The sequence below is a fragment of the Leptopilina boulardi genome, unplaced genomic scaffold (genome assembly GCF_019393585.1).
Source record: "Leptopilina boulardi isolate dan_hultmark-lab unplaced genomic scaffold, ZJU_Lbou_2.1 LbouV2_156, whole genome shotgun sequence".
NCBI classification, from domain to species: domain Eukaryota; kingdom Metazoa; phylum Arthropoda; class Insecta; order Hymenoptera; family Figitidae; genus Leptopilina; species Leptopilina boulardi.
This window is the reverse complement of record NW_026137703.1, coordinates 672057-692283: the sequence shown is the minus strand read 5'-3', so window position 1 is coordinate 692283 and position 20227 is coordinate 672057. Positions and strand designations below refer to the sequence as shown.

At 26.8% G+C, this 20227-nt stretch overlaps 1 protein-coding gene across 1 annotated transcript; it reads right to left on the bottom strand.

The window, feature by feature from the left end:
* Positions 1-9676: 9676 nt before the first annotated feature.
* Positions 9677-14470, bottom strand: LOC127276928 (uncharacterized). Its single transcript, XM_051297679.1, has 8 exons — positions 14433-14470; positions 13673-13888; positions 13552-13608; positions 13245-13484; positions 12043-12272; positions 11361-11526; positions 9901-10009; positions 9677-9811 (listed from the first exon to the last, which is right to left on the bottom strand). The coding sequence occupies exons 2-8, from the start codon at positions 13839-13841 to the stop codon at positions 9778-9780; spliced, it is 1005 nt and encodes a 334-aa protein (XP_051153636.1). The 5' UTR covers positions 13842-13888; positions 14433-14470; the 3' UTR covers positions 9677-9777.
* Positions 14471-20227: the final 5757 nt, after the last annotated feature.

The following is a 20227-nucleotide window of genomic DNA, read 5'->3' as shown; positions in this document are numbered from 1 at the left end:
ATAACTTATCATAGATAAAAAAACAGCGAATCACCTTTATTTTGTTAATAACTTTTGTTTCTATGTTTTCCTTGGGTGTTGTTTAAGAGGGGTACAGGGGGCTGCATATTGTTTGTGGAACACCTAGAAATACCTGTGCATATTTATTTTAAAAAGTAATAAGTTTTACAAAATCGACTTTTGGCCAGCTAAATTAACGAAATACCTCACTGTGCGTTGGGAATAAAGATCTTCGTAGTTAACTGTACGTGAACTTTCATCCGGTGAATAAATTTGACTGTTCTCTTGATTTATTTGAGAGAACCATTTTTTGATTTTGAATACATTATTCAATGCGCACGAAAAATTCTAATGTTGTTGTAGACCATGATGTAGAGCATATTCTGTGCATGCATCTATTTTATTGAAACTCGGACATGATAGATTTTCCAGATTAACAATCTGACGACTTATAACATCTTGCAGAAGGGAAGATTTTTCTCAACTTCGTGTAAAAATTTGTCCAGCGTTTCTTGCCGATACCACGAAAATAACAAGTCAAATAATTGTTTGTTTTGTAGATGATGTCAAGTCATTAAGGGGTACCGGTGGTGCGATTATCCCATGTCCAATGAAGTTTCCATCTCGACTTAAAACATATACTTCTTTTTCAATGAATGGATCATACACTCCTCGAAATCCTTGGATATCAATTATATAATTCTTTTTTTTGCTTGTATTAATGAAAATTCAGAGTTATAAAATATAGAGAGTAAACGTTTAACGTCCTCACCTTGTGAATGCTATTGGAAAACTGAATGCAATCTTATCCATACACGTATAAATGAAATTAGAATTTCTAACACAATCTTCTCTTATTATGTTTTGATTTTAAAATTAGATAATATTTGATGATTTGAGTGCGAGTAATAAAAAGATTCCAAGAAAAAATGAAAAAAAGTTATCTCAAACTTGATAGATATTGTGCCGATCTATCCTCCAAAATCAACAATGACCTGCCTTGTCGAGTCTATTTCAAGAACATTATCGTATTCTGCGTAAACGATACAGTTTACAGTCTCTGTTAAAGCATTATTAAAGCGTACTTCAATTCTAAGGCTACCGCTTCTTATCAAATTCCAGTGAAATAACAGTTTGCCGACAGATCTGGTGTTAGGTTAAAAGTAAACACAAAATCCATTAGGGTAGCTAGCTCTGTCTTTATCATTTTCATCGTTGAGAAAATGTATTCAGGTTTCAGAAAATAAAGTTTGATAACAATCAATATAAAGAACTTCTTTATTAAAATCAGGTTGTAGAGGTTTACAAGGAATCTGCATACCATCAATATAAAGGGATGAGAAATGAATGTAATAATTTTTTAAATTAAACGGGTTCAAACCTGTATTTTCATTGTATGCTTTATTATCAACAAAGCCAATTATTTACTCTTTTCAGTAGTTGTCCTAAAATGACATTATCTAAAGTTACAGCGTGAACACCCTTATGTAAAGTGAATGTTTTAACCTCAACTCTTGTAATGGGATATGTAACAGCGGTTCCATATGGGAGCAAAATTGCTACGACTGCCTTACCCCTACTGCGCCATCTGACTAATACTTTCCCCTTCTGACGTCACGGAGGGGAAAGCATTAGTTAGATGGCGCAGTAGGGTAAGGCAGTCGCCTCGTCGAGGCGATTTTGCTCCCATGTGGAACCGCTGTAAGGAACACTGGTTTGTAGGATCTAAAAGTGTAAAAGTATTTTTTGAACGTACAAGTCGGAGTCGCATTTCAACACCATTCAAAAGAAATTTGTTTTGATTAAACACATCACAATGTAAATAACCAATCAAATCTACAACCCCATCAGGTTGTAAAAGAGCTCGTCGTGCTCCAAATACTGTTGAATCTCGATTTACATCTTCCATATTTTTATGGTCATCTGTGTACCATAGTGCTGTACTTAAATGACTTCTTTTTACAGCAGGACCGTAATTAAGTATAGTTTCAAGATAAGCTCTATATGCATAGGGGAGATTCCACGTGAGATTTACATATGACATTTTAAATTTGGTAAATATATATTTTTCGATCTTTATAGAAAAGAAAGGTTTACGTATTTTTTCATTTCTTTATAAGTGCTCAAATTTTCGAGTTATGAATTTTTAAACATTTGATTTTTTCGAGTATTTTAAAAATACACCTAATTTCAATGATATCTAACTCTAAAAGCATTGAATTTAGGAATTATGACCAAGATACAAAAAGTTTCAGTTTTTCATCGACTTTCAAAATATGTTAACGAAAAAAAAATTTTAATTTGTTTATAAAAAACAGCGATTTTTTATAAACAAATTAAATTTTTTCGAATTTAGGGGCGATTTAAAATTTTTTTTTTTTATTTTTACACACATGAAAATAAGAGGAAAATTTTGTAATAAGTTTTAGAGTGGGCCTGATGATCCTTTTGTTTATATAATTTGTTTAAAACAAATTTTTTTCGTTTTTTTTTATTTTTCGAAATGAAAAGTGTTTTGGGCACTAGGATCATTTAGTAAACTGATAGAAAACCAAATTAAAATACATTTTATTTTGAAAAATAAAAAAAAGAAACAAAGTGTTTTTTTAAAACAAATTACATAAACAAAAAGATTATTAAGCCCACTCCAAAAGTTATCACAAAATTTTCCTCTTATTTTCATGTGTGCAAAAATAAAAATAATTGACTCTAAATTGAAAAAAATTTAATTTGTTTCATTTAATTCAATTTCATCAATTGAATTTATCATCAACTCAGTTGAATCTTTATTATCATTGTCGTAATCATAGTTATCACTATTGTTATCATCTTTATTACGTAAAGCATAAAAGTATTTCATCGGCATTGCATATTTGTCAAGTAACTGTTTTCCATCATCAATATAATAATCTTCTTTGCTGCGGTTTCTTCCATCTGTATCATTATTTTGTATAATTGACATTAAAGCAATACGATTTTCAAATTTATTAGACTTAAAATTTCTTATGTGTAAAAATGTGCAAGGAAACTGTATTTCTGTTAATGCAACAGCCCAACGACCATGTAAACGAATTTCATGTGGTAGTTGAGTAGTAAAGTGAGTTTTAGTATTTTTTGGAAAATATTTTATACAATATGTTGTTCTTGTTCAAATTTAATAAATTATGACAGAAAGAAAGATCATACGTGTGGCATTTCTTACTGCAAAATTTGTAAAAGTGATCAAAAATTCAATCATGATTGTTATATGTCGAAGGTACGAGATCATGTACCGAGTAAAAATAATAGCGATGCAAGTAATTCTTTTTGCAAAACTCACAATTTTTATTTTTTATGACTTTGAGGCACAGCAAGATGAAATTATCAAAAGTGATAGTAGAATAAATATTCATAAACTAAATCTCTGTGTTGCTCAACAAGTTTGCTCTTGGTACATTAATGAACCAGACATCACAAAACCTTGCAATTAATGTGGGTTGGTTAGAGAATTTGTTTTCACCCTATTGAAAAAAAACACGTATAATTGTACGTATAATAATACGTATAATTATACGTATTATTATACGTATAATTATACGTATAATTATACGCATAATTATACGTATTATTATACGTATTATTATACGTATAATTATACGTATAATAAGACATACGAATTTGAAACAAGAATTATACGTATAATTATACGTATAATAATACGTATAATTATACGTATAATAATACGTATAATTAATTATACGTATAATAATACGTATAATAATACGTATAATTATACGTATTATTATACGTATAATTATAATTCTATTAAAAATAGAATAATAGAATAGAATAATAATAGAATAATTAGTAGCAAAATTGCGCTGAAAATTTTTAGAAATTTTAAAATGCAAATTAAATTTCACGAAAAAAAATATCGTCTAATGTCAATTCAAGCAGTCACCCATCCAAGTACTAACCGCGTCCAACGTTGCTTAACTTCCGTGATCTGATGAGAACTTGTTCTTTCGCCTTGGTGTTTCCGCTGTCTTGTCTTGATTAATAACTTTGTCGTATAAGTATTGTATCGCACCTCACTTTTAGTGATACTTATACGACAAAGTTATTAATCAAGACAAGACAGCGGAAACACCAAGGCGAAGGAACAAGTTCTCATCAGATCACGGAAGTTAAGCAACGTTGGACGCGGTTAGTACTTGGATGGGTGACTGCTTGAATTGACATTAGACGATATTTTTTTTCGTGAAATTTAATTTGCATTTTAAAATTTCTAAAAATTTTCAGCGCAATTTTGCTACTAATTATTCTATTATTATTCTATTCTATTATTCTATTTTTAATAGAATTATAATTATACGTATAATAATACGTATAATTATACGTATTATTATACGTATTATTATACGTATAATTAATTATACGTATTATTATACGTATAATTATACGTATTATTATACGTATAATTATACGTATAATTCTTGTTTCAAATTCGTATGTCTTATTATACGTATAATTATACGTATAATAATACGTATAATAATACGTATAATTGTACGTATAATTATGCGTATAATTATACGTATAATTATACGTATAATAATACGTATTATTATACGTACAATTATACGTGTTTTTTTTCAATAGGGCAAAGGTAGTGATTCAATTCACCAATTTGTCTATTTTACATTACGTCGTACCAAAAAATTTATAAAAATTATTTGCATCGCCCACAAATTACGTAGTTATGATGCTCAATTTATTTTAAATAACCTTGTGAATCATGAAGCTTGTAGGAAAAAAAACCCGAGCTTATTTAAACACAGACAAAAAGCATTTCTATGACTGTAGCTCACACTACTTTCATAGTAAGTCTCAATTACTTCCACTTACCCTTATCAGCTTTACCGGCGTCTTTTGGTATAGTGGGAGTAGGAGAAAAAAGGATACATTTCCTTATTTATTTAATACACCTGAAAATGAAAGCTATTCACGTCCTTTACCAGATATTAAATTTTATTCGCCTAATACAATGTTAGAAAGTAAGCAAAAAGAATTTTGTAAATGGTACAATGATAAAAAAATCAAACCCTGCATATGTTTTTAATTTTTAGGATGAATTAATTTCTTACTGTAAAAACAATGTGGATATTTTACGATGTGCATGTGTTGCATTTCTTAAAATGTTAATTGAGTATGGAAATGTATGTCCTTTTTGTGAGGCTTAAACTACAGCCTCTGCTTGTAATAGATACTACAGAAAAATGTGTTCACAAGAAAACACAATAGGTATTATTCCAAGAAGAGGTTATACTATCGCAATTCGAGATAAAATTAAACGTAACGGGTATAAGGTCATTGAGATTTGGGATTGTCAGTTTGATAGGGAAAAATCAAATAATGCAGTGTTAGAAAATTTTTTTAAAAATCACCCTACTTTAAAAAATAATAAAGTACTAAACCCTCGAGATGCTTTCTACGGAGGTCGTACAGGAAATACCAAATCTTTTTATGAGATTAAAGAAGATGAAAAAATTGAATATAAAGACGTTTGTTCTTTATATCCGTATATGTGTAAAACAGGTAAATTTTCTGTTGGACATCCAAAGTTATACATTGGTGAAGAAGAATGTAAACAACTCACTGGAGCTGAGTATGACATTACCAATGTAGAAGGTTTAGTACTCTGTCAACTTTTACCTCCGCGTGATTTTTACCATCCACTTCTTCCAGATCGACAACATCAAAAACTAATCTTCCCTCTTTGTCGTACATGCTGTGAAACTCTTCAATCGAGTGATTGCACTCATGAAGATGAGTCATCACGTGTACTTGAAGGAACTTTGGTTTCTGAAGAATTAAAAGCATCAGTAAATCTTGGTTACAAAATAGTAAAAAATTATGAAATTTAGCAATACAATATTGTACAATATGATCCAACTACTCGTGAAAGAGATTTGTTTGTTTCTTATATAAATAACTTTTTAAAGATTAAACAAGAAGCCGTCATATTGTACAGATAAACAATCTATACTTGATTATATTCAAAAATATGAACAGGAAGAAGGGATAAAATTGGACTCTATTAAAATTCATAAAAATGCAGGGTTACGTTCTGCTTCAAAACTTTGTCTTAATTCTTTCTGGGGTAAATTCGGTCAACGTGATAATTTACCACAAAATACAATTGTAGAAACACAGGATGAATTATTACGTTTGCTTCATAACCTTGAGGTTGAGATCAATGACATTGTACCTGTAAATGATGATATTGTCTACGTCTGTTGGGTCAAAAGGTCCGAAGCAATAACACCTGCTCCAAACACAAGTGTTTGTTATTGCAGCATACACAGCTGCACAAGCTCGTCTAAAGTTATATAATTACCTGTATAAGTTCCCACATAGCACAATACTATGAAGTAAGGTTATGTTGTGGGCTAATGGTATAGCTTGTAAGATGGACTTAAGGTGAACTCAAAACTTCCGCCATGAAGGTGAGGTTACATGTAAGGGATGTGGTAAGTATATATGATAAGGCCATGGTAACCTTACATGTAAAGGTCATGATAACCTTACACGTAAAGGTTGAGATAACCTTACATGTAAAGGTCATGATAACCTTACACGTAAAGGTTGAGATAACCTTACATGTAAAGGTCATGGTAACCTTACACGTAAAGGTTGAGATAACCTTACATGTACAACTTGAGGTAAGCTTACCTGTAAAACTTAAAATAAGCTTACACGTAAAGGCTGAGGTAAGCTATTTTTTAAATCTGGTAGCGAATAATGCAGCATATTTTAGAAATATTGCAATAAATTATGTTATGATAAAATAATATTATAAGTAAGACAGAGAACTAATTGTAAATATCTTTATTTAAATTAAAACAATTTTATAAAACATAAAATCATTAATAACATGCTAAGTGTAAGATATTCTTGATCTAATAATATATATATATATATATATATTTATATTGCAAGAATTTAATTTAGGAAATCCTTTCAATTATTTTATGTTGTAATTTAAAATTTCAAGAAATTTCAAATTAAATTATTTTTCTAAATTTAGATTAATTTAGATTTATTTTTTAATTATAAGTTAATTAAATAAACGACACTTTTAAATATTTATTAGTGCAATGGAGGTTTCGTCTCTAACTTCAAATTCTAATTCCAAATTTCAAATAAAGATTTAAAAATAATTTGCAAATTCTGAGAATTGATATAATATGCCATTCCTTTCTTCGTATAATGTTTAATATCAGAAAATTTATAAATAACATGTGATTAATGTTTCTAAATTTAGAAAAATGATTTAATTTGAAATTTCTTGAAATTTAAAAATATTTTTCAAAAATATAAAATTTTTAATATAATATTATATATATATATATATATATATATATATATATATATATATATATATATATGGGACGTTTCACGTCAACCGGCCCAAAGTTATGTCCAAAATTCTATGCAATAAAAATAAACATGTAATACATGAAAATACTCGTAAACTCATCCCCTTTCAATTGCAAAGTGGCAGAATTGAAAATTCAAAATGGCGTCCTTACTATGTCAAGTGGAAGCGGCTAACTTCAGAAATAAGTAAATATATTTATTAATTTCTTTTAGAAAATTATGCAAAAATTTTAGGTCACCACATATTTTAATGTTTTCGAGGTCGCTGATTACGAATCTGAAGTCAGTTTTTCAAAATTCAAAATGGCGCATCCAATATGGCGGCTTATTTTTTTAAAATAATTGAATTTGCTTGAAACTTGTTACTCGGAGGTTTTCGAGGTGGCTGATTACGAATCTGAAGTCAGTTTTTCAAAATTCAAAATGGCGGATCCAATATGGCGGATTATTTTTTAAAAATTAATTAAATTTGTTTGAAACTTGTTACTCGGGGATTTTCGAGGTCACTGATTACGAATCTGAAGTCAGTTTTTCAAAATTAAAAATGTCGGATCCAATATGGCGAATTTTTTTTTTAAATTCATTGAATTTGATTGAAACTTGTTACTCGGGGGTTTCCGAGGTCGCTGATTACGAATCTGAAGTCAGTTTTTCAAAATTAAAAATGGCACATCCAATATAATTACTTTGTGGCCTTTAAAAAGGACGATTGTTATAATTATGAACTGTAAGAATGTGGTAGCCTTGAAAAAGGCTGATTGTTGTAATTTTTAAACCATAATTTTTTGGTGGCCTTAAAAAAGGCCGTTTGAATTAAATTTTCAAAATACATCCAAACCAATGTAATTATATTTGAATATTGCATAACTGCAATAGGATGAGGTGTATTTGAATATTTTTAATTGTTTTTGTGATGTTGCAATAAAAGAATGAGCAGATTGAATTTTTGTAACACTAGATGCTCTAGAAAGTCTACTAGCAAGTTTTCGTTTCACTCTCTCGTGTTGTTGCTTGTTGTAAAAGAAAATCTGCGAAGTCTTGATATTTTGCTTAGCCCATTGGTAAAGAGTCTCTGCATTTAAAATGGCTTTGTCTGGTGAGGATTGCAAGCTAGCACGAGTGGCTTCTCTCTTTAAAATAGCTCCTATGCCATCACATGATCCTTTACAGTTGACACACTGAGGGTTTAATAAAAACATTTGAACATCGTGAAAAAAATGACAATCGCTAAAACATATCTTACGAAGTCTGAATAAGCTCTTTTATAATTTAGATATCGTCCATGTTTTTACGATGCTCAAATGTTGTTACTACTTACATGAACATTCATGAAAATAAATTATTATTACAGCCGCATTTAAAAAGTTACTAAAACTCAGTTAATCAGTTAATAATGAAATGTACTGAATCAGCCACATTATTTGATTATTCGTTTTCTTCGTTTCGATTTATACAGTTTCTTTGACTCGCAACAAGGTGAATAATTTTATCTACAAATATTGTACCTAATATCCTTCTAAATCATAGCAGGGAGTAAAGAAAAATTAAGGAAAAGTTGTGTTTGAGGAAGACCTCAGGCATCTCAGAACGCTAGGACTTCAGATTCATAATCAGCGACTTCCAAAACTCCCAAGTAAAAAGTTTCAAGCAAATTCAATCAATTTTTAAAGATTCGTCCGCCATATTAATTCCGCCATTCTGAATTTTGAAAAACTGACTTCAGATTCGTAATCAGCGACCTCGAAAACCCCCAAGTAACAAGTTTCAAGCAAATTCAATGATTTTTTAAAAAATTCGTCCGCCACATTGGATCCGCCATTTTTAATTTTGAAAAACTGACTTCAGATTCGTAATCAGCCACCTCGAAAACTTTCGAGTAACAAGTTTCAAGCAAATTCAATTATTTTAAAAAAATAAGCCGCCATATTGGATGCGCCATTTTGAATTTTGAAAAACTGACTTCAGATTCGTAATCAGCGACCTCGAAAACATTAAAATATGTGGTGACCTAAAATTTTTGCATAATTTTCTAAAAGAAATTAATAAATATATTTACTTATTTCTGAAGTTAGCCGCTTCCACTTGACATAGTAAGGACGCCATTTTGAATTTTCAATTCTGCCACTTTGCAATTGAAAGGGGATGAGTTTACGAGTATTTTCATGTATTACATGTTTATTTTTATTGCATAGAATTTTGGACATAACTTTGGGCCGGTTGACGTGAAACGTCCCATATATATATATATATATATATATATAATATTATAATACAATAATAGAAATATAGAATTAGAATTTAAAGCTGGCGACGAAACTTCCATTGCCTCGATAAATATTTAAAATTGTTGTTCACTTATAATTGGATTCGCACAGGTGCTGACTTTCTGCTGTAAGAAAAAATATATGTAAATAAGTTTTCTGAAATAATAAGTTTTAATATTATGATTATTATTATTATTATTAATATGTCAATTACTTTTCCTTTTCTTTTCTCAAAATACGGCCTTTACAATTTGAAAGCCATGTTCCAATCAAATCATCTCTATTCTTCGTGGTCTCCTCTGGTAAAATATGCAAGAGAGATTCTAAAAATGAAAATAATTTAGAAACATTTTTTAAACAATAATGAAGATGATATCTATAACTTCGAGTCTCGTTAAATAAAACATATGTAATTAGCTTTAAAAATTACAACAGTAACTCAACCAGAATTTAATTATTTTCTACAATATTTAAAAAAATTTCTTCTTTAAATAAATTACTTTTGATAATTTTCTGAAAAATCTTTAAAAATTTAATTTTTTAGAATAATTGTAACTAAATGTTATTTTTTTTAATTATTTCTTTTTTGAGAAGTTATTAAGGTAAATTATTGAACATTTCTAACCAAAAATATTAAAATAATTTATTTTACAAAAATTCTTAAAATTATGTTTTTAAAAATATTTAAAAATAATTTTTTGAAGATAATAGATTTTTTAATTATATTTTAATAGAAAAATTTCCAAATAATAGAAAGATAGTAAAATCTTGTAAAAATAATTTACTTTTTGTAAAATATAAAAAATATAATTATCTTTTTGCATAATAATTTTAATCACAAATGTAAAAGTATATGATTTCTTTAACATTTTAATGATGAATCTAAAACTGTAAATTTTAAAAGAAATTCAATTTACTTTGTTTGAAAATAATTAAATCTTGAAAAAATATATTAAAATAGGTCTGAGAATGAGTATTTTAGAAATATTGCATTGTAAATTATGGAAAATAATTGTATTCATTAAAAGAATTTTTTGACAATTTGAAAGCATATCCATTTTTGAAAAATCATTTTAAAAATTTGGAAAAATTCTAAGAAATTTTAATTAAATTTAAAAAAAAAATAATGAGAGGATTCAAGGAATTACTTTTTCAAAAAAATATTCTAAAACAATTTTATGAAACTAATTTTCAAAATTTGCAATTGAAAATTTCCAAAACTTGTTTTTTATAAATTTTAATGAAATACTTGTAATATATATTCATTTCAATTTTAGAAAATTCAAATTAATCAAAATTTTTCCAATTATATATTTCAAAAATTTAATTGAAACACTGAAGAAATCTGTTATTTTTATTAAAATTTTACGAAATTTAAATTATTTTAAAATTTTTGAATTAAGTATATACATATAGTTATTTAAAAAATTTAATTATCTAAAGAAAATCATACGAAAATAATTTTTGAATGATTTGACTATACTTATAAATCGTATATACGGTAGTTATATAATGTAGAAATCAAAATGTATCAGTTTTCGAAAATATGTCGAAAACAGTCACGTTATCCGAGGCCTGATAAAATCTTTATTAATCGAAATTTAGAAAAATGATTTAATTTGAAATTTCTTAAAATTTTAAATTACAAAATAAAATAATTGAAATACTACTTACGTGAAACAACTTTGTATATAATCGTGTCTCTAAAAACGAACTGATTTTTATTTTTGCCGGTTAAGCAAAATTTATCGCCCATGTTCAGAGTAAAAATTTCCTTCATTACAGCGTTGACAGTTAGACTGGAATTTGAATATTTTCCAACAGCTTTTAAGGCAGTGAACTGCAAAAAGTTAAGAACTTTATTAGTGGTAATAATGGCAAAGTCAAAATATATTTATATTTCAAGTACTTAAAATGAAATTTTAATACACTTTTGTCAATTACGCTGTTAAAGATTTTTTATGCTTTTATTTAGCTTTGCATTCCAAAGGTTTGTTTTTTTATACTTAACATTTATAAACAATATTCTTAATTTTAAAAATGAATTTATAATTTAAAAGTTTTTTTGTGATCATTGTAACAACCTCTCTAATTTTAGATAACACATTGAAAAGGTACAAACATGTACAGAATAAAATAAATTTAATTGGCTTAAATTTTTAAAAAGATAAATGTTACTTTTTGTTAATGCTTACAAAATTGACTAGTTTTTATAAATAAAACTGGCAAACAATTAAATACAAAATTATACTTTAGAATCATATCGCATATTGCAAATATTATTGTTAAAAATAATTCTTAATGAGAATTCTGACATTAGACAACATTTTTTAAATAAAAAATATATTATACCTACCACTTTTGTGAAATACTCTGTTTCTGGAGCAAGTTTTCTATCGACTTTTTTGAAAGTTTCTTCGTCGTCAATTGGAAATATTTGCAAGTCCTTATTTTTATGAGAAAATGAATGAATTGGAAAACCGTTGGCGTTAATTTGAGGTATATTTTGTAATTGGCGACTCATAAGTTCTGTTGTCGTTCCTATTCTATTTAGTTTATTTAATATGACATCTTCATATGGGGTTACTGAAAGTAAGAAAGTTTATTTTTAAGGTCCTCCAGTTTGTTTATTTACTTTGTTATATTTATTATATTTATATGAAAATTTGTGAAAATGAGTTTTTTTTTATTTATAAAACTTTCTGTATCTATTTTGTGATAAAAACATTTTCGTTACATTCATAGAAATATATTATGCTTTCTTTACAACTGATAAAATTTAGCTAACTGACTACCTACTGATAACAATGGTTGAACGAATAAATTAATACCATTCCCTTGAGTTTTCCCTACAAATTTTAATTTTTCTAATTGTCCTGATTTCTCTCAATCCATAATGATAATAAAAATTGCAATATCAACTATTAAGAACGTTTCCCATACAGAGAAAATGAAAAACTTTCCAAATACCTTAGTAATAAAAATATTTCGAAATAAATTTAGTTGAAAAATCAAGTATTAAAGTGTGAAATTCAATCTTTTCAAAATTGTCTAATTATAAAAAATTATAATTGCAACTAATTCGTATTTAAAATATTTTACATATAATTTAGAACCTTTAGTGCTGCTTTTTACATGTTATTGTTACTTTCTGTAAAACCCTATTCAATTTATTAACAGTTATAAAATTAATAACAATATATCAATTAATTTGATAATTTTTTAATAAATTGTAATAAAATTTCAATTAATTTGGTAATTTTTTTCTTAATTTTAACAAATAAATGGAAATTTCTTAGAATCTCAATTTTTTCAGATTTATGAATAGAATTACTTGAAATTTGAATAATTTTTGAAATGAATATATAATAATTATCAATTTCTTCACAGCGATTTAAATTATTAAGAATTTTAGTTTAAAATAAAATTAATTCGATTTAAAAATATTATTTTTCTGACCAATTTAATTTTCTCTTACGTAAATTCCCTGATTCCCCCGACTTGCGGTAACCCTGAAAAAATCTTTGAGCCTAACGCATATGATATATATCAACTTACGTTCTCCTAAATTTTGGTCTAGAGTCGAAAATGCAGTTGCATATGATCTTTTCTGTGTTTTAGTTTTCCCGCTGTTAGATTCCATGTCGCTACCAGGAATTACTTGCTGTTGAGCATTTGATTTACAATTCGTTAATGTCGAGTCATCTGTAGCACTCTCAGGAATAATCGGAACAGTCTTGCCAATTGATTTGTTTGTAACTAATGATGAGTCATCCGTTGATTTGTTAAAATCTGTAACTATATTTTAAACTGTATTCAATAATCAATTAAATCAATACATGAGTATATAAATAACAATTATTACCTTTGTTATTGATTTCTCCATCATTTAATGTAGAGTGAACCACTTCTTCATTATAATCTGTAAATATATTTTATTAAATAAGAAATAAAGAATAGTAATAAAGTAATAAGAAAATTATTACTATTATTTCCACATTTTACTGGAATCGAAGAATTAAATTTTTGTTTAAAAATATAATTCTTTTTTTCTGTGTCTTCTGAATCACTGGTCTCCTTTTTAATATTTCTGCTGTGCCTGGATTTTTTCAATGTTTCCTGATTTTTTTCGTTGTCGATTTCAACATTCGACATTTCATAATGATAGAATTCTAATTTTTCTTCCGCCTCCTGTAGGGTCTCTGAAAATCGGTCTGTAAATAATATTTATGCCAAAACATATTTCGACTTAAGTCTTTGCAGCCAAATTTGACAAAAATAATACTTTTAGAAATTATTCTTGGTGATATCTGGGTAATGAAATAAAATGAATTAAGGATGTTTGACATAAATATAAAAAATTTAAAATTTAATATAAGAATGTTGGAGTGGAAACTCAATGTAATTTGAAGAAAATATTCACAATAAAAATTAGTATTGCAGAATTGCAAAGAATGTCGTACAAAGCAGAATAAGCTATTGTTTAAAAAAAAAAGACAAAGATATCAGATTATTTCGATAATTTCAAGAAAAAATATAAAATGATATTTGATGAATTTGACATTAAATTTTTAACATTTATTTTTTAAATAATGGACAACATTGTATTTTATGATATAAATTTTCTTCTTATTTCATTTCATTATCAAATATAATAATTTATGGAAGTATTAATATCGGACTGGAAGGACTAAGTCGAAGAGTAATGATTATATTATTATATTATATTATAAAAAACTGCCGTACTATGTATTTTCGCCAACAAATTATTAATTTCACTGGCAATGAGAAAACCAAATCACAAGCTAATTGGACTGAAAATAATATTAAACATTTCTTTTGTAATATTAAATATCTTAAAAATACATCGGAATGAAGAAGAAATTAATTGTAAAGATACAATTAGAGTTTAGAAATGCTTATTCTGGCAAAGAAACAAGAAAATTTGCCCGAATCACTAAATTTTGAAAACCGAATTTTATGGAAAGTGTCATTTTAAAATTCTTATTAATTTTAATAAAAATAATACGAACTTTTTGAAAATTAATTTTTTAATTTTACACAAAACATTAATTATTATCATAATATTTTTATCATATTAATTAAATTTTTAAAAAGCAACCAATAATTTTAATTGGATGAAAAATTCTAAAAATTTTATTTGGAAATAAATAACTTGAAAATTTTGGATCAATTTCGAGATAGAAGAAATATTAAAATAAATAAACAAGTCGAATTCTCGAAAAATAGTAAGAAAATGTCAAGAAAGTTATTTAATTGAAAAATTTAAGATTCTGAAACGAATTAACAAAACGTTTTATTGCTTAAGGTGGGATGTACTGTTATACTTAATATTCATAACGAAAAATAATAATTTTATTAAAATTGTTTTCAGATATCAACATTTTATTTCTTAAAATCATTAATTACTGTAAAATTTTCTTGACTACATTTTTATATAATTATAGAAAAAAATTATATTACATATTTATTCTAAAACAAAATTTGTACAAATTAAAATCAGAATATAAAATAATTAAGATATAATTAAAGAAATTTTGTACTGATGCAGATTTAAAGTTTATATGTTAATTAATAGATAAAATTGAGATTAAAACCAACACGTGTTAAACACGCTTCTCGCCGGCCGGCGTTTCTAGATTCCATTATATATAATCATATACTTACACAATTAAATATATAATATAATACACAACTTAAATTATACTTACAAACCAAATAAAAGCTTCATTAACCGTCAATGAACAACTAAAACAGACACTATAAAACAAACACGAGAGCACGAGGCAAAAGCATATTGGAAACATACAACAACAGGAGTCAAATTCCTTTGGCATTTTTCTCTGCCTATTGCGCAACTTTGTCGCGCAGCTATATCGTCTTTGAATTCTATGATATTTAAATTGTTCACTTCATTTATTTTATGTTTCAACGATTAGTTCTCGAAAAATAGAAAATATATTTCCAATCCACGGAGATTTTGCACTTTTATTTGTATAGGGGTTTACAAAATCTTGTTAGTCAGTGCTGTTATTCATACTGCGAAAATCACGTCATTCAATGTGGAAAAATTTTGACGTAATTTCCGCAGTATAAATAGTAGCACTCACTAACAAGATTTAGCTAATCCCTTTACAAATAAAAGTGTAAAATCAGCCTGGATTAGAAATATATTTTCTATTTCTCTTGAATTAACCATTAACACGTAAAATAAATAAAGTGAAAAATTTAAATATTGTAAAATTCCAAGACGATGTAGCTGCGCGTCATAGTTGCGCAACAGACAGAGAAAGATGCAAAAAATTTTCTTTCATATCGCTCATGTGCTATTGCCTCGTGCTCCCATGATTGTTTTATAGTGCCTTTTATCGTTGTTCATTGATAGTTAATGCAGGTGTATTAAGTGAAGTAAAAATATTCGTGATTTCCAAGACAGTATATTATATGAATTATGATGATACTTATGAATCTTCAATTTTGAAAAGTCGGACAGAAAAACAGGCTCATCTGGGTGTTTCTAACCTCAATTTCATCTATTTAAAATTTGTGATTTTTAAAATTTGCAACATTTCATAAGTAAGTATCATCTTTGATTTATGCAGAAAAAATCTTTTGGCCCATTTGATTTACAAAATTATTATTTAATAATACACAAATCTTATTTTCGATTAAAGAATGCATGTTTAGAAATCTATTACATTCATACAATTTTTTGAGAACCAGATAAAAAAATTAATTACAAAATTCCTAAAAGAAAGAAATATTTTTGAATGTAAATCAGTTTAAAAAAAAATATTTATCATGTCTCATCCGGCTGGTCAATTAAACAACATGTATATATTTTATTCTTTGGAATTGTTAAGATTATTAAACATAGACTGAGTAGACACAATTCATCAAGAATTTTTAATTAGATATTCTTTATCAGAAACAGTTGAAATTCAGATTTATAATTATTAAAAAGAATTTCACGAAAGTCGAGTTTTGATTCTGTTACGATATGTGTAAACAAAACAGAATTACTGCGAATATATTTTGATTCTTATTCGATAACGAAACAAGTGTTTCGATTTCCTTACAGAAGCAAAGGTCAAATATAATTTTAATTCTGATTTGGTAACAAATAACGAATAAGTCTAATACAAATTACATTCAATTACCCTTATTTAAATAAAAATGTTAAACAAAAAGTTAAGTTAATCTCATTTTTAATTACACTAATTATAAAATGCGAGTCTTTACTTGATTCAAAATTGATTCTAATCAAATACATAATGGAATAAAATAAGTTTTCATAATAACTTTTAAATTTAATGTTTGAATTACAATAATAATTGAACCAATAGTGGACTTTGCATTCTAACATTATTAGAATAAAAATTAAACAAAATTGACTTTCGAATCTGATAATGAATTTTCAATTTAATTTAACTAAATATTTAAGAGGCCGTCCACAAATTACTTAAAAATTTTTTTTAAATTTCTGACCCCACCCCTCCATCTCTGTAAGATATTTTACATAAATTAGCGCCATTTTATCTATTGAAAGTAAGAAATACTGTATTCCTCCTCAAAGTTTTACGTACTTTATGGACGCCCCCTAACTATAATAATAATAATTATTATTATTATTATATAAAATTCTTTCATTCATTCTGTCTATATTTTGAAGTTAGTCTTTCGTGAATGACTTTTGTTTTTGCTTTCTCGTGGAGAAATTTTGTTGTTTTTTCATTTATAAAATATTTGACAAACTTGTTAAAACAAATTCTTTTCTATATAGAAATATGTTTTATGAGATCCTGATACTTTTCAACATCTCTAAATATGTAATAAGTCCTCACCTGAATTTAAAAGATTGACTATTGAAAATTAGTCGAAAGAACTGAGAACGAAGTTAGTGCAAGATTTTTTAGTTGTTTTTGAAATTTAACTAGGTATTTCAATCAACTGAACTATTATTTTAGTAGTATATAAGAAGTAGTAAAAAAAATTTCGACTAACATTTTTTCAGTGCAAAAAATTTATATTTTTAAATCACAATTTTTTAATAAAATATTAGGTATTTTTTTGAACAATTGAAAATTTTGCATTGTTTTTATTTTTCAATCACGATTCTCTAAAAAATTCTATTTTCCGTAAATAAATGAAAAACTGACAAATTTTGTTTCGGTTTTATAATAAAATTAAAATGTTAATAATGATAATAAAATATCTATTGACATAAAAAATATATAAGCAAAACGCGTAAGATATTTTTGCTTATTGTTTTATTATTTTTCAAAGATATATTTTTTGCTTGAGAGAAAACGTATTAATATTACCACCCTTTATTTTTACATTTTATTTTATTATTTTATTAAATATGTACAGTAGAACCTCGATTATCCGGACCAATGGATGCAGGCATGTGTTCGGATAATCAAAAATCCGGTTAATCGGATAAATGATAAAATAAACGAATTTTCGATTCATAAAGTAATTATTTAAGTATTTATTTACATAAAACTGACTTATACAAAATTAAAACTCTTAAAGTCAATATAAATAAATTTTTTGTTTAAAAATAATTAAAATGATTCACATAAACATTTTTTAAAAATCTTCAAATACATAAAACGACAATATTTCTTATGAATGTAAAATATGAAATTACGTCAATTTATCGTATTGAATGCCTCAAATCTAAAAAAAAAATAACGAAAAATTTGTTCGGATAATCGAAAATCCGGATAATCAAGGTTCTACTGTATTAAGATTACCATTTTTTTTCATTTTATCGAAACATCAATGAAATTCCGATATCTGAATCAAAACTGAATAAAGTTGAATTTTGTTTAAATATCCAAATAAAAACGAAACAATATACAGTTCAGTTTTGCATATCTCAATATTGATTAAAACAAAAGTTTTTTAGCATTTCATTCTCATTCAGTGACGTTTTTTTATTAGACAATAATTTTTAAATCGATGGTGTATAATAAACTTTCATTCTATTCCCTTCTAGAAAAAATCTATTGAAAACAATTGGACAAAAATTTATATTGTCACCAATCGTGTTTCTTAATCGTACTCTTACAATTGGCAACGAGTGACTTTTTAATTTATGCAATCGTTCTCAATCGTGTTCTATCTGTTGCATTGCATACACAATTGTTTGGCGGGAATTTTGAAAATTTCAAATGGTATCAATCGGATTAACTAATTTATCGGTCTAGATAAAAAAATGTTTAAAAGATTATTTTACAGACTGAAAGGAAAACATTATTCAAAGTATTTGTCACTCAGGAAGAAAATTAAATATTTTACCAACAAATTTATTAAATAGCATTTTTTAATTTTTCTATAAGTAAAGCTGCAGAAAACAAAATGTTTATCATTTATAGAAAAAAATTTGGAACGTAATTTTTGACAAATGCATCAATTTTAATTATAGTATGTATTTGAAAATAACCTTGAAAACAAAATTAATTAGGTATATATTATTAGGTTCATATATTACGGGTGTCGTTATACCCATATATAAAGTATTGTGGTAAAAAATTGAAAATTAAAAAAAAATTTTACTTTTTCTGGAAACTCACACAATTATATGTAAATACATATACGATTCACCAGTCGAATGTGACATGATGTGCTCGTAATAAATAAAAAAAATTAATATTGTCTCAAACGCATTTCAGTAATTATGGGGAAAATTACAAAGAAGAGAACAACAATAGGTAACATAACAACTCGCCGTGTGCGACAAATTGTTCAACAACGCTCGCTAAAAGATCGAAAGTTTTTACAATCTAAAATTGATTCATTAAGAGTCCTCGAAAACAGTGATGCAGGAGTCTCAGATGTATCACTGATTCCGTCCAATATGGATTCACATAATTTCAACCATGACCGACCTTCATTAAACATAGTTGGCTTAAGCATCTTCCTCTATGTTCACGTGCAACGAAGAAAATTCAAAGACTTCACATCCTGAAAACAAATCTGTCGAAATCGAGACCAATGCAACTGATAATTACATTCTAAGTGACAATTATTTTGATGATAAATCTTTCAAAATGGAGACTAAAGCAACTAAGGATTACATTTTAACTAACAATTCTTATGATGATGATTCATCTGAATCGGATTTTGAAATTACTTGGAATGAGGACGCGAGAAAGTTGAATGATTTTTTTGATAACGAAGATACGGAGGAAGATGACACTGTAGAAGAAGACACTGAAAGTGCTGATTTCTATTATAACGATAAAACGAATAAAAACAAAAATCAATTTTCAATAAACCTACGTAAATGGGCATTACGATTTCATATAACCTTAATTGCCATTTCTGCTTTATTACTTCTACTCAGAACATATTTCGATGCCACCTTGCCAATGGATGCACGAACTCTACTGGGGACGCTTAGGAAAACTGAAATTGTCGAAATGTGTGGTGGATCATACTATCACTTTGGATTTGAGAGAGCAATTAGCAACATTCTTCTTGAAAAAAGGCGTGAAGGAATTATTGAT